Source organism: Tribolium madens, unplaced genomic scaffold (assembly GCF_015345945.1).
Source record: "Tribolium madens isolate multiple individuals breed KSU strain unplaced genomic scaffold, Tmad_KSU_1.1 Scaffold_71;HRSCAF=194;Tcas5.2_LG6, whole genome shotgun sequence".
Classification (NCBI taxonomy): Eukaryota; Metazoa; Arthropoda; class Insecta; order Coleoptera; family Tenebrionidae; genus Tribolium; species Tribolium madens.
This window is the reverse complement of record NW_025401041.1, coordinates 3,082,210-3,107,056: the sequence shown is the minus strand read 5'-3', so window position 1 is coordinate 3,107,056 and position 24,847 is coordinate 3,082,210. Positions and strand designations below refer to the sequence as shown.

Below are 24,847 nucleotides of genomic sequence, written 5' to 3'. Positions count from 1 at the left end.
AATTGTTAAAAAAAATTTCTTTAAACAAATGATAAGAATTGTATAACGTTATTGTATTGTAGATGTAAGATCTTTTAAATATTGTTGTTTTAAACTTTGGTAACCTATTAAACATAGGTATAGGGAACGTTAATACAGATCGAAGTAGAATTTAATTCTTCTACATTTATTGAAGATTTAGAAAAACTGAGTTAAGGAAATTTAAAGTTTTTCAAACGTAACCTTAAATTTTAGGGGTTTGTTATTTTTTTTACCACAAACATGCAAAAAATGTTAAAAAAATTCTATCTATAAATATTTTGAAATTATAAGAGTAAAGGAATTGCAACTATAGCTGTATTTAAAAAAAAACGGGAAATAATTTTTTTCCAAATGTAAATTTTATTTCTATCATTGTCGTTAAATTTATACCAACTTGTGGAATGCCGCATTTAAGTAAAGTAGAGAAAGCCAAAATCGTCGCTCACCCAGAAAACGGTAGGAAAATTATGAATTTAGAGTGCCATCAAAATGTTTTAACCTATTTTTAATAAAACACGTTCACACCATGGAAAAATTGAAAATACCTCTAAATTTTTTTGACATTTCTCGTTTTTTTTAATGTAGCTGTAAGTTTTTATGCTTTTACTAAGTAACTATAAAAAAGCATACCTATACAAGATGATCGGTAACATTAAATAGACATAAAAAGGTCAAATGTTAAAATTTTTTGACAGACAGAATTTTAACATTTTTTTAATGGTCCTATATTGAAATTGGTTGGAAAATTTTATGATTTTACAAAAAAATGACAATGGCAGTGATTTTAACATTAATTGTTTATAATTTTGTTCGTTATACACATGAAATCAAACTTTAACTGTGATTGGTTATTTTACGTTAGTGGGGCAGATCAAATGTTAAAACGACGCTACTATAATACACCGAAATTAAAGTTTTTTCTAAAGATGTTCATTATATTTTTTAAGCTGAAAAAGTTTACTATAAGTACAACTCAGGTTGTAAAACAGTTATTATTTCTCGAGTCTTTGAGTGGCAAATTTACCTACAGCACGAGTGAAAAATCAACAATAGTTGAGAAATTTCCATTTTCGATGAATCGAGATCGCGCGACAAGCTCGACAATGGTGCTCGAAAATCATTAAGTCACATTCCCTCTCGTCGAAAACGGAATTATCTAGGCACTTATCGCATTTCTGAGGGCGCTATTAATATCTGTAATTTTAATGTCTAAGTAGAAATTCAATGCGGCAGCTCTAATTCGAAAGCTCGATGATTATTGACGTTTTGGTAATAGTGTCGCTGGCAATAACAATTACCAACTTGATAATAAGACACAACGAAGGGAAATCTTCGAATTTAATGAGATATCGTCAATTTTATGGCCTCACAAGAACATTGTGTTTTGTCACCTTTCTCCGAAACTTGGAAATTAAATCGTTCAGCTTCCCAACTTTCACACAAAACGACAACAAATGTATTCATTTTTGTCAGCGCTTCGACGTCTTATCATGTCTTGAAGTAGTGATACGAGTTTAAAATCTTGAATTTATGTTTCAATTCTTGTGAAAGAGACCTTGCGATTATGCAACCAACCCGTAAATTCGTCATTTTTTGATGTTTCAGTAAAAGGGAAACGAATTTGCTTCGCGTAATGAAAACACGGATATATCATTCAGTTCGGTTGCTCTTGCATAAAAATTTCAATATTCAATTTACTATGGGAAACGAAACTTGGGAAAAGATTTTTCCAACAAATTACAACTTTTGTATGCATTACTTAAGTGATTTCATTACTTGAGATAATAAAGCCTGGTGAGTGAGTTTGGGTCTGGTTAATTTCAAACTTGGACTAAATGAAATTTTGTGAAAATGAACCTCGCATACTGTGTCCGAAAATTATGTGGATGGTTGCGCTTATTAAAACTGAGAATTACAATTACATTTTAATTGGTATAGAATGATGACGAGGAAATTGAGATAATTGAAAACAATGGATTTGATGACAAATAACAAAGCAATGTTAGTTTAATATTTATTAAAAAAATAAAAGTTGATTTTGTGGTGTGTGATTTTATAGTTTTTTGTTTATTCTAATGTTTCGGTGTTCTTCACTGTATTCTGATTTTCAAAGCAAAAATGCTTGAGTATAAGCCTTTATAATGCTAATTTTTTTTAAAAAGATTTAAAAAACAAAAAACTACGTAAATTTTGACTACAATCAATTTTGAAAATTGTAATTTTACTTTCGTATTTCTTTTTTTTTAATAACAGCTTTTCTGATATTTACTTGGGTGGTATTTATTGTCATTGAATTTTTCCGAAATCATCATTAGTGTGAAATAAAATCCTCAGCAAAGAGTCTAAAATCGGCTTTAAAGTAGTTTATTACACTACAATTTTGTGAATCGTTGATTGCGATCATTAATACCCACTGGAGTAAACTGTCAATTTGAAGTGTCACGATAATTACCTAACCACCAAAAATAGTTTTGCACAAATTTGTTGCGATTTCGGAAAAATTTAATACACCTCGGGTATTGCTTTGGCAACTAAACACTAATAATTATTTTAAGAGCAAAAATATAATCTTTAACGTTGATTTTATCAAAAAAAATATTAAAAATTAACAGAAATACACAAATTAATTGCATTTTAATTATATTTTGCGACTTGTTTTACGATTTTTTTTAATAAAATTATATTTCTGCTGATCTTGATTGTATTTTAGGCTTTAAAAGCAAGTCGTATTAGTCACGGGCTGAAGTTAGCATTCTGTCATTTAACTTAATTTTTCATTTAAGTAAATTTTTTTGTGGTGGTCGTAGAAAAAGTATAGTATGTAACACGTGTATAAAGTTTTCTAGACATTTGTTTTATTAAACACTCGCTCCGCTGCGCTTCGTGGTGTTTATAATACTACTAACATAATACAGGGTGATTCAGCTTAAATGACCCACCTGACCCCTCTTGGCAGACAACACACAATACATTATGCACTTATTCCTTTATTCAAAATTAAATTTTCAAAATGTCGAGAATCAAAGAACGATATTTTTCGATTCATGAAACTTCCAAATTCGAATATGAATCAAGGAATAATTGCTTTGTGTATTATAGCTTGTCTGCCAAGAGTGGGTCATGGGTCTAATGGTCATTGAAGCTGAATCACCCTGTATACTATTAGAAACCAGTAAAAAAGTTTAATGTTTGTTAAAAACTGAGAAATCAAAAGTTTTTTCAACAATATACAGCGAGCGCCAGAACTCGCGCCCCAGAGAAAATTTTCAAATAATGTAAGATACCAGGAACATGAAAAAAATGTTTAAAAAATTCTATCTGTCAAAAAATTTTGACATTTATTTTTTGACATTTGACATTTTTTATGTCTATTTAATGATACTGATGATCTTGTATATGTTTTTTTTACAATTATTTAGTAAAGGCACAAAAATTTTGACAATAAAAGCCACAAATAACATTAAACAGAGTTACAATTTAGGATACAGCTTCTTTGTTTCCTCTTTTAATAGCCTATAGCAAAAAAACTTGTAAAATTATTTTTTCAACAGAAATAAATAAAGTCAAAAAGCAAACTTTAAACCCTCATAACTTCGAAATTTTTATAGATAAATTTTTTTTAACATTTTTTCCATGTTGCTGGTATCTTACCTTATATGACATTTTTCTCTGGGGCGCGAGTTCTGGCGCACCCTGTATAATACTCCAAAAATTTAAAGGAACAAAAAATTTTAATACATTTTTTGGTGATTTTTGAAAGGCTGTAACTCATCGAAAAATGGTCGTATCTACGTTAAAAAAAAACTTGTTTGAAGCTTTAAGTTTCTAGTTTTGAGATCTATTGACAAACATTTTTTCTGTGCTACGGTTATCACGTAGTCGTAAGTAATAGAACGAGAAAAAACATTTCTTAATTTTTCTGTTTTTGCTTTTGGTCCACGGACGTAGGGATTTTTTTTAGTTAAGTCAATGCATAGGCCGGATATCCTGTTTATTCATATTTAATATGTTTTTTTATATTCTTTTTACGTCAAGTTTTCGCTCAGATATCTGACTTTAAATGAAAAAAGATCCTTTTGTCTTTGTTCATCGATATCTAAGCAACCACACAGAGAATATAAGGGTAGTGTAAAAAACTGGAATGTCTTACAAGATCCTTTTATAACTTAAAAAAAAAAAATTAAGGTTTTTATTATTATGAACGTAATTTTGTTTATACTTAAAAAAATGGGAAACAATGCTTAAAACAGAATGATGTCAATAAGTTTAAAATTAGGCTTTTTACACTGTGAAAAGATTGGTGAATTTGTAAAATTTTCGACATTTATACAATAGTAATAATTATGTCAACTCTGGTTTTCTCAATAAATCAGGAACAATTTTATTATTACATTTTTTTTTCTTTTATAATGTCTGCACCTGACAAAAATGAATACATTTGTAGTCGACTTCACGTTCATTACCAGTCCAAACTTCCACCGATTTAATTTGAAACTTTTTCGTCACCCGTAAAAAGCGCAACTTTTCAGCTCGCTTTTTGCACCAAAACCACCATTTCCCCTGTCTTAAAAACCTCATTACCGCACCAACTTCTAATCGCACAGCGACTTATTCTGAGTACAGTTGAAACAGTAATGAAAGTTTAACGACTACCTCCATTCTAAAACGCCACTTCATAAATTCGTTATGAAGGGGCAAAAGAGAAAGTTAATTAGCATCCACATGACTACTGCAGCAAAGGCTACCTTTTTACCCAACTTGTGTTTGTATTTATCAGTCACGAAATTTGACACAGATAGATTTTAGCTTAAGGCGAGCTTCTCGGACTTGAAAGCAAAGCCTTGTTAGGATTTTGTTTTGTGTAAAAGGCGTTAGGTAGTTGTTTTGCGTCAAAAAAATTGTAATTAGGGAAAAAATAACACTTACTTTATTTTTGAAACATAAGGTGGTCAAGTGCGCTTTGAAAATTTCATGAACGTATGTCTTGAATAGTAACTTCAATAACTGTCATTTATTTGTCATATTTACGATCTAGTTTTGAAATGTTGTGCGTTTTTCTATTTTACTTTAAGAAAATTATTTTATGAATAACTACTTTTATATTAAAAATGGTGGATGCGCCGGGATAGTAAAATAAGACAAAATAGATTTTTGTTCCAAATTATTCCGAGTAAACAAAGTTTTCACATTTTATTTTGTAGATGTACAGGGTTATTCATAAATATGAAGCAATATTTGAACCTCAAAAATGACCTATAAAATGATGTTAATTTAAATAATAACTCGTGTCCTATTTCTACTGATAAGAATTTTACAGCCCTCGGAATGTGGGTATGAAAATTTGATTTTTTTGTAATAACTTTGGAACTATTTGACCAAATATTATAAAATTTGGAACATTTCCCTTTGAACTGGTACCTAATTACGAAAACCGGATACATCCACTCAATTTCCGGTTCCAGCAGTTGCAGGTCACATTTTCTGTGTTTTTCCATTTTTTTGCTCTCTTAACACCAATTTTTTATTGCCCAAATCGATAGAGTAATCAATATCGATTAAAAAACGCATAACCTTTAATACCCATAAAATGGACCGTTTCAAAGATATTTTAATTTAAACTGAGGACTGCACAACGCTGAAATCAAAAAATAGGGATTTTGAATAAGTGGTATCCACGGCAACCAATGACCATGGTCTCACTAATTGCTGTCAGGCATCTGTCAACTTTGACATTGGACCATTATTAGACAATTAATCGAAAATATTTAATAAAAGAGTTTACCTCAGATTCCAAACATAACTTAGAATAAATCCAAATGGATCTTGTAGTATTTAATTCATAAAATATTCACAAAAATTTATTGACAAAGTTAACAGATGCCTGGCAGGGATTTATGTGGCCATGGTCATTGGTTGCCGTGGATACAATTTATTCAAAATCCCTATTTTTTGATTTTAGCGTTGTGCAGTTCTCAGTTTAAATTTAAATATCTTCGAAACGGTCCATTTTAGGAGTATTAAAGGTTATGCGTTTTTTAATCGAAATTGATTACTCTATCGATTTGGGCAATAAAAAATTGGTGTTAAGAGAGCAAAAAAAATGGAAAAACACAGAAAATGTGACCTGCAACTGCTGGAATCGGAAATTGAGTGGATGTATCCGGTTTTCGTGATTACCAGTTCAAAGGGTATGTTGTTACAGGGAAATGTTCCAAATTTTATGATATTTGGTCAAATAGTTTCAAAGTTACTACAAAAAAATCAAATTTCCATACCCATATTCCGAGGGCTGTAAAATTCTTATCAGTGGAGATAGGACACGAGTTATTATTTAAATTAACATCATTTTATGGGTCATTTTTGAGGTTTAAATATTGCTTCATAATTATGAATAACCCTGTATATTTAGTTGCATATACTTCTAATAATGCATTGACAGCTTATTTTTTAAAAGTAAATAGCGACAGTATAACGTAAAATATCTTTGCATAAAATAATAAATAAATTGAGTTTGAGTCGATTTCGAAAGAATGTTTAAAATCCGGCTTTGTAATTGTCACCGATTTGTCGAATTCTTTCCTTGTCATTAAACAACTAAATCGTTTAGCAAACAAAGTTTAACTATAACCTCTTTTATCCGAGATGGAAGTAATCATCGAGTTTCCTACTAAAACATGGCATGTTCCACATTTCCGGCTTTCTGGACGAAATGAAACGGTTTAAATTTTAATCCTGTACTTTGTCTTTCGCTTCGTCCGGATTAAATATGACCATGTTGAACGATTTTCTCGCGAGACGTTACGATAAATACTAACACGGAATTTCTTTTAATGCTGTGGTAACAGAAATTCAAAGGAAATTTTAAGCCATCTAACAAAGAGTTTCCAGATTGATTTAAGCTCCACAAAACTAAAAGAAAAACATCTTAAACCGTTTAAGCGGCTGCAAAAAAATAAACATACAATTCGAATCCGATTTAATTGTGCTGTTTAATTCGGATGAAAAAAGTTACACAATCAATAGTGTAAACACCACAATTGGAGTAGAGTATTTTCTTTTCGATTCGAACGCTATGTTGACATAAGAGTGCAACAGTCGGCGCTATTCATTACAATGGCGTCAAGAAATATTTACTTTGCACAATTATACAGTTTACATACCTTAATTAAGCTACAATGTGCGATTGATTCGAAGCAGGAAACTGAATTATCGACTTTTAGCTCTAACTCCAAATTGTTAACTAATAAATAGTAATATATCAAGTGAGGCTAGTTGCTAAAATAAATTATTTACCTACTGGTATCTTTTAATTTGTCACAGTAAAAGAATAAAAAAACTATTTTTATTTACAAACGGCAAAAGGTACCACTTTTAAACAAGTAAAAGTTTTACCTTTCAGCTATTTTTGCGCTTAAGCATTTTTTCTTTTTCCATGACATTATTGACATTTCCCAATGTTGTTTATTTTTTTGCTTCTTTTGCTGCATTAGCAATTTTTGGAGAGGTACAATGTAGATTATCAGCATTCGACATTTTGCACTACTAACTGCACTAGTTAAATTAATAAACATTTTCGAAAATTTAAAATAAATTCCGATACTGACGCGTGATGTTTGTTTACAAGCGTTGTTATGATTTTATTAGTTGCAAAGCGTCCTGCTTATTTTGTTCATTTACTTGCTAATTACAGTGTTGCTCTCTAGTCTTAATCTAGTCTAAATCGAAATAAATATGTTATTCGGTTGGATTAGCTCAGTTCAGCTATGCCACATCACTTTTACCGTTAATAACATAATATACTATTTTATTGGAAAACAAAATTTTTCTTTCGATTTAGAAAAACTGTTATAAAAAAATATGAGTACCAGTTAACTGGGTGTGATATGTGTTTGAAATAGTTTATAACTGAATGACGTTTAGTAAAATGTCAAACTTGTCTTTTATTAAACTTTTATTTTTAATTAAGGCTTTGATATTGGTGCATTTATTTATTTATGAATAACGGTAAAATGTCAATTTTTTATCGTTTTATATAAATCTTTGAAAAATGTATTGACTATGGTGGCGAGCAATGTCAAGTTTTCTATTTTATTTCGTCTGTTTCGTTCTATCCACATAATAAAAAATGTAATAAGTATACAGAACGTGTTTAAACGTGTTTTTTTATTTACTAAAAAATGGTGGTTTAACTAACTATTTAATAGTAATAACACTTTATACATGGTGAATAAAAAGTATGGACCCAAGCGTTTTTTTTAATCTTTGCTTATAGAAAATAATAATTAACAGAAATTAATGTGTTACAAAAAGTGTGATCATGTTTTGATAAAAATGAAATTCTGTTTTGTTTTTGAAATATGCGATTTTTTTTGTCAAAATGACAACTTATGTGAAAAATTTTTTTGATAAAAATTGAACACAAAATAGATAGCTGTAGTCTTTAGATCATAGCCTTTCTGAAAAAAAAATGGATTTGTAGTGGGTTACCATATTTAAAAAAATAAAAATTTTGCAAAACTTGTAAACAAAAAACATTTCGAATAGTCTTTTATTTTGTACTCAATGTTAAATAGTGCTTTTATCAACTAATTTCAGTAGATAAAGTAGTCTTTTATTAGTCTTTTACCGTTTAGTGAAATAAAGTATTTTTTATCTACTGTTTAAATTCAAGAAATTCTAGTAGGTGAGTACAAAATAAAACGAAATATTATACACGACGATAAAGATTGTTTACTACTCGTGAAAAGAGTCCAGTCGTGACTTTGTCACTCGTAAACTTAACCTTTTCACTCATAGATAAACAATTTCTTTATCGTCTTGTATAATAAATAACTATTATTGAATTTTATCTTTGAGGGCAATTTAGCGTCGAGGCGTCGGCCGAAACACTAATATCCTCGAAAAGATAATGAAAACTTAATCGTCGTATACAATATAAAATTTTATTCACTAATTTTGTAGTCAATTTGGTCGATATTTATAAATGTCAATGTAAAATTCAACAATGAAGATCGTTAGCAACTAACAACAATCATCTAGACGAAAAGATTTCATTTTAACATGAAGAAAAGAGTAGATAAAATTCAATTTTAACATAGCGGATTGAATAAAAAAATTATTTGATTATTTCAAGCACATGTCAAATTTACAATTTCCATCAATAGCATATCAATGTCATCCAATCATAAGCGTCTTTTGCCATAAAACTTTTCTTCCTGCTGTCATTAAGGTGATTAATCTTCCTATCCTCATGTCAGACGAATTTTTTAATTTATAATTTTTTTAATTTCTATTTATTAAGTGCTTTTGGAAATAATCTAATCAAATATAACTCAATCATCGTTTTTATTATCGAATAAATTCAATAAAATTTTAACGCAAAATTTTTGTCTCAGACAAAACTATATTTATACAGGGTGCGCCAAAACTCGCGCTCCAGAGAAAATTTTCAAGTAAGGTAAGATACCAGGAATATGAAAAAAATGTTTAAAAAATTCTATCTGTCAAAAAATTTTGACATGTTTTTTGACATTTAACATTTTTTTATGTCTCTTTAATGATACTGATGATCTTGTATGTTTTTTATACAATTATTTAGTAAAGGTACAAAAATTTTGCCAATAAAAGCCACAAATAACATTAAACAAAATCACAATTTAGGATACAGCTTCTTTGTTTCCTCTTTTAATAGCCTATAGCAAAAAAATTGGAAAATTATTTTTCTAACAGAAATAAATAGAGCCAAAGTGCAAAATTCAAACCCTCATAACTTCGAAATTTTTATAGTTTCTTAAACATTTTTTTCATCTTCATTTTTTTTTCATCTTACAACATCAGACAACAAAGCAAGTTAAAAAATAAATAAAAAGCTTATGAAAACAACAGAATGATACCAGTTTATACGAGTGTTCTTACGTTTTTTAAACACACAGTAACATTTAATACACTAATAATGTTTATTTTTTTTTTAATTTGTGGTGAAAAGCTTTATTGATTGCTATACAATTAGGCATAAAAATAAGAGAGAATCCCTCGTATGTACTTCATAACTTCGAAATTTTTATAGATAAAATTTTTTTAACATTTTTTTCATGTTTCTGGTATCTTACCTTATATGACATTTTTCTCTGGGGCGCGAGTTCAGGCGCACCCTGTATAAATTTTCAAATTCAAATTTTCATTACAAAAAAAAAGCCTTTGTAAAATTCAAAAATTTATTCGATAAAAAAGATGGTCTTATTATAGTATTACTTGTGATAAAAAACGTCCCATTTTTATAGTACTTTATGATTCATCAATTATTTTTTTCCAAATGAATAGTTTAAGCAACAAACCTTTGGTTTCATACTTTTTATTTACCTTGTATGTATTTCGTAATTTTTTAAAAAGAACAAAAACGGTAAACCACGTACTCCTTTACTTAATTTCACAAACGCGAATAAATTATGTGAAGCTTAATTGTAATTTCGTTTGGATTTCTCTAGAAACTCAATTCCTCCATTCCCGGTTTCTAATCATTGTCTTAATTGTCTTAATTTCCTTAAAAACCTACCTATGGTCGTGATGAGCGTCAACGAATAGAGAAATGAGGAACTAAAACTCCACTTGTGCATCTGCTGTCCATAATACACCGTCCCCGACCCAAGTTGCCCCCCATCCGAATGCCTCAAAGTCTTAAAAAGCGCTTCTTGGAACAACAGCACCTCTTCGGCCGCCAAACGCGTCCAGTTCTCCCTATACAAAATATTCAAATTTTCTGTAATACTCCAGAGTCGGTCGACGGTTTCCGCCCGTAGTTCCCCCGCATTGGGGATGGAGGTTTCGCTCTTGGGGTCTAATTTCGAGGCTGCGACTGCCGTGTCGTGATGTATGCCTCCTTCTAATGTCATGAATACGAAAGCCCCGAGAATGGTGTAAGCCAGGACTAAACAGCACACACCCAAAGTGGCTAAAATCGATGTAGTCTTGTTGCCGGAACACGTGTAACAACAACAGAAGAATGTTTCGCGAGGTTCTTTATGTTCGAAGCAGCATTTTTTCGGGGCTGGACTTCCGGGGGGTGAAGCGCGGCGCAAGTAAGGGGAGTGTGGGGGGTAGCCGGGGTACGACGGGGTCGTGGGGGACGAACGCGGGTCGCAGATCATTCTGTCTAGGGGTGGAGAGTGGAGGTGTTGGTAGGCGGCTGCATCTGCAAAAAAATATAAAAAATATTGTTATTCACTTTTTAGTTTATAAAAAAACGTAAAAATTTATAAAAATAAACAGGAAAAGTGTAAGTCGTGTGAAATCAGCCACAGATTTTAGCCACAGGTTCATGACGTAGAGGAAATTTCAGATGAAGATAAGGAAGAGATGATATACAGAAGAGAATTAGTGAACACAAGGGTTTTATTTGCAATTAATTCCGATCCCAGAAAGTAAAACGGTTTATACGAAATAATTTCTTATTTTTCATTGAATAAAACTGACTAATCAAAGTTTCTTGCAAACTCAATTCTTCAAAAATAAATAATTTCTAAGACCAGGGTTGTGACTAGGTTAAAGGGTGAGTTTGCAAGAAACTTTGATTAGTCAGTTTTATTCAATGAAAAATAAGAATTTTTTTCGTATAAAGCATTTTGCATTCTCAGAACGGAATTCTTCAAAAATTAATAATTTTTAAGACCAGGGTTGTGGCTAGGTTAAAGGGTGAGTTTGCAAGAAACATTGATTAGTCAGATTTAATTAATGAAAAATAAGAATTTTTTTCGTATAAACCGTTTTACTTTCTGAGATCGGAATTAATTGTTCTTAAAACAATAATTTCTGAGACTTTTGAAAGAGTTGTTGCTATCAAAGGGTGAGTTTCCAAGTAAAACCCTTGTGTTCACTAATTCTCTTCTTTATAAAATCATTTACTAACCAAGTCATGGGTCGTAAATTGCGTGCGTTATTAAAACTCTTTTTGACGAAAATTTCATCTGAAATTTAGTCTACGTCATGAACCTGTGGCTGAAATCTGTGACTGATTTCACACAAATAAAAGTGTATCGAAATTAAAATTAAAAATTTCGACATCTTATCTTACAATATGTTTAGGTGTATAAAGGTTATCAGCTGTACCAAAATTTATAAACTTTATCTATTTTGAAATATTGGGAATAATCTTTTAAAAATCATAGCATTTTTCGAAACATGTTTATAGGAAAATTTGATCTTAAAATATTTTATCATCTATTTAAATTTGTAAAAATATAAATGGAACACCTTTATGTGACTCAGTCTGTAATTATAAGTAGTAATAATAAATAATATATACAGGATGTGTCAGAACTCGCGCCCCAGAGAAAAATTTCAAGTAAGCTAAGGTAGCAGGAACATGGAAAAAATGTTTAAAAGATTCTGTCAAAAAATTTTGACATTTATTTTTTGACATTTGTAATTTTTTTTATCTATTTAATGAAACTGATGATCTTGTATATGTTTTTTTCCTATAATTATTTAGTAAAGATACAAAAATTTTGCCAATAAAAGCCACAAATAACATTAATCAAATAATCAGAGTTACAATTATTCTTCTAATTGCCTCTAGTAAAAAAACTTGAAAAATTATTGTTTCAAAAAAGTGCAAAAATTAAACTCTCAGAACTTCGAAATTTTTATAGATTGAATTTTTAAAATATTTTTTCTATGTTTCTGATATCTTACTTTACATGGCATTTGTCTCTGGGGCGCGAGTTCTGGCGCACCCTGTATAAATTTTGTACCGGGAATCGGTTGCGCGCACTTGATAATTAGCGACTTTTAATAAATTAAAACTGGCGATATTTTATGTACTTACCTAATTATTGATAGGGTATATTTGAGAATTTTTCTAAATTTTTTTTCTTAATAAATGAGGCGGTAACAGTTTTGTGTGTTTTATGAATACTTTCTGTTAATTTACCGATAAAGTTTTTACACTAAATGAATCTGTATCTGCTAGCGCATCAATCTTTGATTTTATACAAATTTTTACTTGGCTAGCTAAATAATCGCTTTCTTTATTTAAATACAGACCAGACCCGTAATTTATGACTAAATGGTATAATTTGCCAAGAAAAGAATCCTTTACTAGTAGCTTTGGAATTTTACCCCAATTACAGTTCCCCATTGCCACCTAAATTTACGATAGCACAAGTAACAATTTATAAATAAAAATAATTTTCAAAGTTAAAATCGAAAATTGAGTTTAATTCAAATTCTAGTTGGTATTTTTTTCTGATTTTGTAAACAATTGTGTTTAGGAAGTGAATCTGCGTAGTCAGTATAAAAATTATAATTTATAAAAGACTCGGATTATATGCAAAATGCATATTTGTTATTAAAAAGGTATATCAAGAAAATTGTAAGTTTTCTATGCATATCTAATGTTTTTTGATTAAAATAAGCCAAATAAAAAATACATATTTTGCATATTTTGGCAACTTGGCGCATATTTTAGGAAATATTGCATATTTGTCCATATTTTGTTTAAAATGCCGATTCAAAATTTCAGTTCAAGTTAAAAATTGGACAGTTTAAGAAAAATAATTCGATTACAAAATATTTTAAAGAGAAAACAACCGGTAATTCGTAAGCCAAACTCAAAAAATTAGTACCCTGCTGAGTGTTTCCTTTTTAAATTCGTTTTATACTGGGTGAATATAAAGTATTGAACCAAGCGGTTTTTTTTAAATCATTTGTTTCCAAAAAATAATAATTAATATAAACTAAAGTAATATAAAACAATGATCTTATTTTAAGAACAAAATTTTGTTTTGTTTTTGAGTTATTCGATTTTTGTTGTCTAAATTGCGATATATGTAAAAAATAATTTAATATAAAGTAGATAGGTAGTTGTAATCTTTTAGGTCATGACCTTCATAAGAAAAATGTTTTTTTTTTGGTGGATTGCCATTTAAAAAAATAAATATTTTTGTAGAACTCAAAAACAATAATAAAAATTTAGAAAAATTTTATTTTTGATAAAACCACATTTTTATAGAACTATATAATTCATCAATTAGTTTTTTCGAAAAATAAATACTTTAAGTTTCTATTCACCTGGGATAAAACGAATAAATCTTTCTATGCGGATAAGTAGTTGCCTGCAAATGAATTTTAGCAAAATTGTTTAAAGTGATGTGATCTAAAAAGTACAAATTTCTTAGAAAGAGTTAATTACTAGGTTATTAAAATGGCTTGTCTTACGCCAAACCAATTTATTTATTCTTTCATTTATCGTTTGCAGTTCAAGATGACGAAAATACAAAGTTTAGTGTATTCGAGGATAAAAATCTATACCAACTTTGATTTTTAATTGTTAAAAATTTTGCATATCGATGCATATTTGGCATATATTCGAGCATATTTCTTAATATTTTATGCATATTTTTGTGAAAATACGTGCATATACATATATGCGCATATTTTACGAATTTTTCGTGCATATAGTCTGAGCCTTAAATTAATTTAACATGTATAGTATCAATGCCTAGCTAAGTGTGAAAAATTTTAACAATTTTATTTCATTAGAAGTGGGGATTTCTTTTCTGCGCGTAACGGATGCTCCACCGGGTATAATTAACCCATTATTTGTAGACACACTGAATAAATACAATTGAATTCGTATTTTAAAACAATAGGAGTGTGTGCCATAATTTGTTTTAAATTGGTTTATGGAAAAGTATAGAACTTTTCAAAGAATAAATGACAGTCAATAACCGTCAACATCTCATTTTTAAATTTGATTGCTGTCATAAATTCAGATAACCAATCAGTATTTCCCGACTTTCCAATTTAATCAGTTTAAAATCGAATTTATGGTTGGCAAAGTAAATTAGTTTAGCAAATCACACACCTACAAAAATATGATTTATGAAATGTAGATTTTCGATGCTGTTTTTTAATAAAAACTTGTATCATTATTGTGATACTTTATTATTTTATTGATTGTGAGATAAAAACTTAACACACAAATAAAAATCAACCAAAACCAGAATTTTATAGCTACCAACGACATTCTTTGCGGAATTTCCACACAGAAAGTATGTGTTGGGGAATTTTATTATACTCTTACTCGTTGCGTGCTGTACCATACAAAGCGAGATTAAAGTGCTCCAATTTGGAAAAAACATTGTTGGAACTTGAGTAAAAGCTAGCTCTTGTCATAAAATTACTTATAAAAAACTTATGAGACAACATGGAAGTGTTCACTTAAAATAGATATGAAATATTTGAGGTTCAATTTAGAAAGAGGTCACTTTCTTTCAGGTGGTATATAATATGAAATGGAAAATGACCACTTCCCAACTCCTATATGTAATTTTTTCAAAATTTGATAAACTTTTTAATAACTTTCTTTTCTTTAAAAAGGATAATTGTGAATAAATAGCATATATACCTCCCACCTCGGTATATAACCTACTATTATATACAGGATGCGCCAGAACACGCGCCCCAGAAAAAAATTTCAAGTAAGGTATAAGATACCAGGAACATGAAAAAAATGTTTAAAAAATTGTATCTGTCAAAAAAAATTGACATTTATTTTTTGACATTTGACATTTTTTATATCTATTTAATGATACTGATGATTTTGTATATGATTTTTACAATTATTTAGTAAAAGGACAAAAATTTTGCCAATAAAAGCCACAAATAACATTGAACAGAGTTACAATTTAGGACACAGCTTCCTTGTTTCCTCTTTTAATAGCCTATAGCACAAAAACTTGGAAAATTATTTTTCCAACAAAAATAAATAGTCAAAGTGCAAACTTTAAACTCTCATAACTTCGAAATTTTGATAGATAAATTTTTTTAACATTTTTTCCATGTTCCTGGTATCTTACCTTATATTTTTCTCTGGGGCACGAGATCTGGCGCACCTGTATACCAAGAGAAGATATCGTTTTCTTTATCTATTTATTATTAAAAATTAAACAACAATTTCTTTTTTGACAAAATTTTGCAAAACGCCATTTTGTGGTAAAAATACGAGTAGTGAACACATGGACTTGTCATATCCATTGTCTGTCTATAAATCGAAGAACTGTCTTTGGTCAAAAAGTTTTGTGCCTTACGTATTTTACGTTCAGTTTTATTAAAGCACTCAGTTTCGCTTCGTGCTTCAGTATTAAACTTCACGCTGTAAAATTATACATACCGCTCTTATAATATGGATAATTATTTTTAATAAAGTCATTTGGAAATGGTACGAGAAAGCAGCTTTTCGATTTCCTTCGTACAGTTGCATTCATTAAAATGGACCGTTTCCAAAACGGGTCTCTAGATGCGGTCTCCGTAATTATTAATGACTTAACCAACGGACGCACGTCACTGTTGAAAATAACATGAGCTTCGAATAATACAATTAGCGAAACTTTGAGTAAGAAGTACATAAAGTACACAAAAGAAGTTTGACATTTCCGGGTCATTGACACCGGTACCAACTTTGCGAACTCAAGAGAGGTAAATTTTGTTGGAGGTTTTGTGTCTGACAGTTTGAGAATTTGGACAAGAGAATTTAATTTTTAAATTAATTTTCTGTCATCCCTAATTGTGTTTGTTTGTAAGTATGTCGTCTCCTCATGGATTAGTAAATAAAGTTCTCAACTTCCAAAAGACAAAATTAATTGTCCAATTAGCCTAACAAGACAGTCGAGTCCAATTAAGAATTTTATTTCTTAATCTGCAAATTAATTAAGTTTATATGATTCAATTTGTTTCTCGATTAATTCATATTCAAAAAGTTTTGCTAACCTTGTCCCAATCTGTTACATGTGCATTTCCAAACACGAAAAATGATCGATTTTATGTCCCTATTACGAATTTACAACAGCAATAAATCACCAAATCTATTGTTTTTAACTGCGCTACATTTTCCTCTTTAATATTTGTAATGGAATTTATTAATATCGATGCGGTTTATTTGTCCATAAATAACAAAACCGACATCATCAGGTGAATTTAACAGTTGTATTAAAACAGGACTAGACAGTTTCGCTGACTATGCCATGTTCGCATGTTATAACGATTCAATAGAATTTATTGTTATGGAGCAAAATGGTGTTTGGTTGCTGGTTACTCTGACGTGCAGTTTGGTCTTTTTCAAACACGCAGATTGGTGATATCGCATTATTAGCTGCAATTAATTGGACAGCCAAAGAGAGCTTTTTCAAAACCGTAATTGCTGTTTATTCATTTTCAAAGAGATTTTACAGCAGAATAAACTGCCCGAATTTCAACAAATTTGTCAGTCTAATATCGATAGATAATGGAAAAATAGTGGCATTGATACGAACAAATTTTTAATTAAAAAAAAAATCAATTTTTTATAATATACGACCCCGACAAATTAAGTGCAATAAGTTAAACATTTTTTATACCGGGTGATCAATCTAATTAAGTATCTGTAAACTCCATTTTTCTAAAAACAATTGTCAGTGTTGTTATATTGGTTTCAGTCACTAGTTATTTGATGTTATTACGTTGGCAACATAAAATGTCAATTGCATGTCAAACGTTTTGTTATAAAGGCGCTTGCGTTACTGAAGTTGCAATCACTTTTAAATTTAAAATAAAAAGTACAAGTCAATTTATGTAGTGTGCGGTTTTTAGCCCGACACATTCACCATTTTTTATTTTTAAATAATTTCCTATTTTTGACTTTTTTTTAAAGTTGTACGTATTTATTGCTTTAAGTATTTTTTTTAATAATGAAACATTTGTTGCTAATTGCAATAAAAATGTCATAATGTTATGAAAAGTGTGCAGTTTTTATCTCAGTGCATTACCCATTTTTTAAATTATTTTGTTTTTTTTTTAACTTTTTTTATAAGTTGTACGTATTTATTGCTTCAAGTATTTTTTTATAACATTTGCTGCAAATTGCAGTAAAAACGCAACATTTTTATTTAAAATAGAAAGTACAACGTAAAGGCCCAGAAATTGGTGAAGGTGGAATTGGTTAGTAATAGAATTATTTCTGTGACGTTGCGAATGGCGCAAATACGCTGTTCCGAACAAAGGCCTTTTAGAGCGGAACTATTACGAAATGGTTTTTTGGGGATCTTACCGTTTTTGCGAAATTTAATACGATAACAAATCAGTCATATTATTATTTTGTTTTTATTTTAACTTTTTTTATAAGTTGTACGTATTTATTGCTTTAAGTATTTTTTTTTATAAAAATAATGTAACATTTGTTGCAAATTGCAGTAGAAACACCACAATTTTATTTAAAATAAAACGTACAACGTAAAGGGCCCAGAAAGTAGTGAAGGTGGAATTGGTTAGTAATAGAATTATTTGTGTGACATTGCGGATGGCGCAAATAAAAACAAAGGCCTTTTATTACAAAATGTTTTTTTGTCGATTCTGCCGTTTTTGTGAAATTTAATACCATAACAAATCAATCATAGCCTAGCTCTCGCACGAGTTAATTGAATTATAATAATTGTTCAAATAAATTATTGTAAAATTGTGTTTTATCTCAAGAAGAGTCGTTTACAAAAATGAGTTTCCAAAGGCAAGGATGTGGATTCTAACACAATAAGAAAAATAGCTATGATATGTTTTCTGAATATATACAGACGGAAAACTAACCATGTTAAAATTTTTCATGAATTTGACAATTTTGGTTGTGTAAAATCTCCTGAAAAAAACGCCATCAAATAAATTGCAAGACTAATCCAGTATTTAATTTATTCTTCCAAAAAATGGTTCAACTTCCTCTTAAATCAGATGCGGAAGACGATTGGTAGTTTGAAAATTTTAAATCAGATTTTGAAAATGAGTAAAAATTTATATTACCCATTAAATACATTTGCCCGTTTAGCAGTTGCATTTTTCCGTGTGCTTATCGTCTTTATTTTTTTGTTTTTTTGGTAAAAAATTTGCTTAGACTTGAGACTTTTCCCGTATTTGAAAATTACTAACATAACCTCAAACCTAATGTAGGAAGATTTTAATATAGACATGTTCCGAAAAAAAAATGTTTTAAGATGTTACATCTGGTCTTTGAAGAAAATTTGACCTTAACAATTGTTTAAAAAAAACGGACTTTATCTATTTTTAAGTTTTTGTTTACAGTTGTGGTGGGTTTTACGAGAAAAACAAAATTCGGTTTATTACTCGTTTTATCAGGTTGGCAGCGGTGTCAATAACCGTTTGACAGATCTTCGCATAAAGGCATGTGATTTTTTATTATTTCTTGTCACTGTCAGAGGCGGTTTAATTTCCAGAAGCACAAAGACGTTTCTTTTGGATGCTATAACAAATAAAAGAGACGAGTGATAGCGTTCTATATGCTAATGAAATTTCTCACTAAATGAATATTCGTCAGTGTATTGTTATGTGAAAATTTTGTTTCCGACAGAACAAATTAAATAAAGAGAAAAGTGCAAGTCTGCGATCTAATAAAGTCACTTCCAGACGTCAACGCTAACTTGTCGTCTTTCACTAAACATCACGACAAAAACTTGGCTCGTCCTTCGAAGAATAATTTCTTTAGTTTGGAGCTGACATCTCATATCAGTTTTTGTGTCCGAGGAGTGTTCTTAATTGCAGATGCAATTTTCTAAAGACTGCAATGAATCAGCATAACGACAAGGCCCTGAGGAAATTAAAAATAATAATTTCAAAGTTAAGCGAGTCAAGAGAGTTTAAATATAGGAGTTAGCAAATTCATTTAATTTCCCACTTTACAAAGAAAGCCTTTAGTAGATTTCCATAGAGAATTGTATTCACATTTTAAGTTTTTTTTAGTTGGTGAAGTTTTAACAAACTCGGTATTTCAAGCCCTTGAAATTGGCTTTTAGGCTCGATACCCCATTTTGTCAACAAACTACTATAACTGGTTGCCTCGCAAATTAGTTATCGGTGGGTCGAAATTCTAGGGCCTAACCACTTATGGAAAGTGAAGGAAGAGCTGTCGTGCGTTTACTTAATCCATTTAAGACGTAATGAAGTAGGAAGGCTCTTAGACCCACTCGAAGGAAAATACAAGGTGTTTGAATAAATCGATAATTAAAAACTTCTTCTCTGTGACAACAATATTTCTGTAAAAGACATCTACCAACAAACTACAGCAAAACTAGTTTTTAAAAGAAAAATAAACACTTTTCAACTTCACGCTTTAGGATCAAATTAAAATCATGAAAGTTATGATATCAAACTTTAAATTACTCTTAGGAATAAGTTAGAGAGTTGGTTATTGAATTCTGACAATGACAACATTTTTAGTTTTTTATGTAAGGGCTAAAAACCTTCTTACGCAAATAAAAAAATGTAGCACTTATTAAGATTTAGTGTTTTTTGCATACAGCATGCCCCAAAAATAAGTTACGATACAAACATGTCTTTTTTTAAATTAAACACCGTTTGTTTATTTGCATTTTTGCCTTTTAAAATATGTTTTTTACAATAAACATTTATTAGTCGATTTCGCTTTGTTTAAGAAATAAGACGTTTTTTTATGAAAACTAAGACAGCTAGAACAAATTTTTTCTAACTTCTGCAAAGAAGAAACTACAGAATTTAAAGTTGTGGCAATTTTTTAGTGTTTGCATTTGTAAAGATTAATAAATTAAGAAGTTTGTTAAAAGTTAAGTAACTTAAAAATTTAAATGAAACTTCCTATTTTTTATTTTTGCATCTAATAGACTAATAAATTGTCTATCTAAAAAAAAATAATGTTTAGAATTGATAAATGAAAAAATATTTAACATTCAATATTAATTGTAGCAAGAATGCCTATCAATATCTGAGCATTATTGATACTATGGCAAACATAGTAATTCCACCACGGATTACTTATCCGTTGATTTATCCAGAGATTGTAAAAGTCGTTATAAATACTGAAATTCGAATTATTTTATTGTAAAAATAAAGAATAATGGATTCAGTTTAACACAAATGTGATTATTAAGTGATATTTCTTCCATCTCTTGTGCAACTGTGCACTTTTTGGCTACTCAAACATTAGTAATAATTTTTTTTAAAGTTTCACGTTAAATATCTTTTTAATTATAAACACCTAAAAGTAAATAATTTTAGAAACACAATTTAATAATCTTTTAAATGCAAAAACAATAAAAAAAGTGTTCCATTAAATTTTTTAAAGTTATTGAACTTTTAACAAACGCCTTCATTTTTTTATCTTTGCAAATGCAACACATTAAAAAATGTTACAACCTTATAGCTTGTACCTTCTTCTTTGCGGTAGTAAAAAAATATTTCTAGATGTCTTAGTTTTGTGTAATAAATTTTTGAAAAGTGCATGTTTTTGTCAAAAAACCGTCTTATTTTTAAAACTAAGCAAAATCGACCAATAAAAGTTTAAAAACATTGTCATAAAAATCTACATCCAAAGACGCTAGAAAACACATGGTGTTTCACTTAAAAAAACACAAGTTTATATCGTAACTTATTTTTGAGACATGCTGTATGATTGAAAATAATTTTAGGCGATGGAGTAGATTAGTATCTATCAATGTCCTATATATTGTTTTTAATTTTACCATTTAAAGGTCACTAATGGACTTTTTCAACTCGCTGGAACACCCAGTATTTTTCCTATTTTTAGTCAATAAATTACAAAATTATTAAATATTTAATATAATAATTGTTTTAAATTGTTGTGGATTGTTATAATAAAATTATTGTAGTTTAAAATTAAGGTTAAGATTTTCCGGCGCATTCACTATTTTTTACTTTTAAATTATTTTCAATTTTTTTTAAATTTGTTATCGCTTCAATTATTTTTTTCATAAAAATAATGTATCATTAGTTGCAAATTGCAGTAAAAACGCTACAATTTTATTCTGTTTGCAATTTTTATTCTGGCGCATCCACCATTTGTATTTTTTAAATAATTTTTTATTTTAATATTTATAAGTTGTATGTATTTATTGCTGTAAGTAATGTTTCTTATAAAAAATAATGTAAGATTTGTTGCAAGTTGCCACAAAAACGCCACAATTTTACGTTGACAACATAAAATGTTATAAAGACGCTTGCGCTACTGAAGTTGCAATTACTTTTAAATTTAAAATAAAAAGTACAACGTCAATTTATGTAGTGTGCGGTTTTTAGCCCGACACATCCACTATTTTTTATTTTTAAATAATTTCCTACTTTCGACTTTTTTTTTAATTGTACGTATTTATTGCTTTAAGTATTTTTTTTAATAATGAAACATTTGTTGCAAATTGCAATAAAAATGTCATAATGTTATGAAAAGTGTGCAGTTTTTATCTCAGTGCATTACCCATTTTTTAAATTATTTTGTTTTTTTTTAACTTTTTTTATAAGTTGTACGTATTTATTGCTTCAAGTATTTTTTTATAACATTTGCTGCAAATTGCAGTAAAAACGCAACATTTTTATTTAAAATAGAAAGTACAACGTAAAGGCCCAGAAATTGGTGAAGGTGGAATTGGTTAGTAATAGAATTATTTCTGTGACGTTGCGGATGGCGCAAATACGCTGTTCCGAAAAATGGCCTTTTAGAGCGGAACTATTACGAAATGGTTTTTTGGGAATCTTGCCGTTTTTGCGAAATTTAATACGATAACAAATCAGTCACATTATTATTTTGTTTGTATTTTAACTTTTTTTATAAGTTGTACGTATTTATTGCTTCAAGTATTTTTTTCATAAAAATAATGTATCATTAGTTGCAAATTGCAGTAAAAACGCTACAATTTTATTCTGTTTGCAATTTTTATTTTGGCGCATCCACCATTTGTATTTTTTAAATAATTTTTATTTTAATATTTATAAGTTGTACGTATTTATTGCTGTAAGTAATGTTTCTTATAAAAAATAATGTACGATTTGTTGCAAACTGCAACAAAAACGCCACAATTTTATGTAAAATTTGCGTTTTTATCCCGGCGCATCCACCATTTTTACTCCATTAACAATTTCTGCATTGAAAGTTCTTAATTCCGTTTAAAATCAGGCTAGTTTATTGTGACGTCTGTTAAAAGATGTCTATAAATTGCAGCAGCGATTTATCACCCCTTTGTTACGACGTTGATACGGAATAAGTCTCGTCGAAGTGTTTTCCCGTGTACCACTTTAATACCTTTAGAATTCCATTTGGGCTCTGACTTGAAACGATAAGTCCGTTAGGCGACAACAAAGTAAAACACGTCGTTTTCCTTCCTGTTTTTCAATTAATAAATTAAAAGCGAACGCAAGCAATCTCGTAATGGGACAAGTAATCATTACGATTGCTTTCGTTACAAATGCTGCAACAAGTGGTCAACGTTTTGCTAGTTTTACTATTTTTTAAAAATAAGACGAAGAGATAATTATTCAAAGCGTTTGTAGGCCAGTGTTGGCAAAAACCACCATGTTAATCCTCGTCAGGAAAACGAAGTCGGCGTGCCAAGAGTTATGTCAATATAAGCTCGTGCCGTCTGGTGGCGAATCGATAAACCACACCAGAGGCCACGCCTCGACGCAGGGCCTCTTCAGACACAAGGAAATGCATTTTTCAGAACACAAAACAAGCTAAACACATTTTTCAACGTTTTATTTTTATTTATTCATCTCATGCCTAGAAAATTTTGCAGTTCTTAGAACTTATTTTCAACACAATTATACAATTATATGTTTTTTACAAAGAAATAATTTTATTAATTTAATCTTAAAAATTACAAAGAAACTGTAAAAACTTAAAACATACGACATATTTTTTTTTTAACTAGCTTTAAAAAAAAATTATACAACATACTGCTGAGACAATCAAAAGAAGTATAAAAAAGACAAAGTAAATGAAATAAAAAAATCTACTACATACAAAAATAAGAGAATAAACTAAAAAATTACATTTATATTTTATAACGTCTTTACATTAGAGAGATAATAGTAGATTACATACCGAAGTGGAAATTGTTTCATTTCTATCGAGAGATTAGAAAGTTAACCACGACGCTTGCTTTAAACACTTTCCACTTTTATGCAATTTTATCGCATCTTTAATTTTTGTCAATAAAAATTTAAAAAATGACTTGTTGATCGTGTAAACTGTTTACACAAAAGTGGGACTAAAAAATAAGGGTAGTAATAGAGGTAGGTAATAGAAGAGAGGTAGGTAAAGATCATAGAAGATCAATAATCATTCACTTTCCAATCTCCGTCAAGGTAACAAAAGTCGACATTACGTATACGGTTGTGAGTAAAACATGTTTTTTTTTCTTTGAAAAGTAAATATATATAAATAAAAACCAACCTTATATTATATAAAATATATTTTTTTAGTTTATGGCTTGACAACACATAAATATTTGCAAATGTGTGTAATATAAAAAAAACTCTACAAAAATTTACTTTATAGGGGTCTAAATATCCTATTTAAACTGATATTGGCGACAGGAAAAGCCTTTAATCTGAAGAAATGATGATGTATTGACAAAATTCTATTACAGGCAATCTGAAACTTGATCTTTTTCCATATGTGACTCATACATAAAAAAGTGATTTTAAAACATAATATTTCGTTGCAGTTTTAGCCCAGCATTAAATATTATCGTTAATTTTATTTAAATTTTGGCACAGAAAGTGTAGAAACCTCTTACCTCAAAGGGTCGTTAACTCTGGAATTACTTGTACGAATTTTTAAAATTTAATCAAAAATTGCTTGGAATCATTAATGTCTTTGGATTGTTTAAAATTACTGTATTTTTTTTCTTATTACTGGAATTTTTCTGGAATTCTTTATGAATACTTGAATTAGTTGTAAATATTTAAAAATATAATCAAGAATTGCTAGGAATTATTAAAATTATTGGATTGTTTAGAATTACTTAAT

At 29.3% G+C, this 24,847-nt stretch overlaps 1 protein-coding gene across 1 annotated transcript in view; it reads right to left on the bottom strand.

The window, feature by feature from the left end:
• LOC123008991 (potassium channel subfamily K member 17-like) overlaps nucleotides 1-24,847 on the bottom strand; it is a 153,095-nt gene that overhangs the window by 42,995 nt on the left and 85,253 nt on the right. The window contains exon 2 of the mRNA XM_044405073.1: nucleotides 10,574-11,209. Within this exon, the coding sequence (XP_044261008.1) occupies nucleotides 10,574-11,165 (592 nt within the window). The 5' untranslated portion in view covers nucleotides 11,166-11,209. The remainder of the gene's footprint in view (nucleotides 1-10,573; nucleotides 11,210-24,847) is intronic.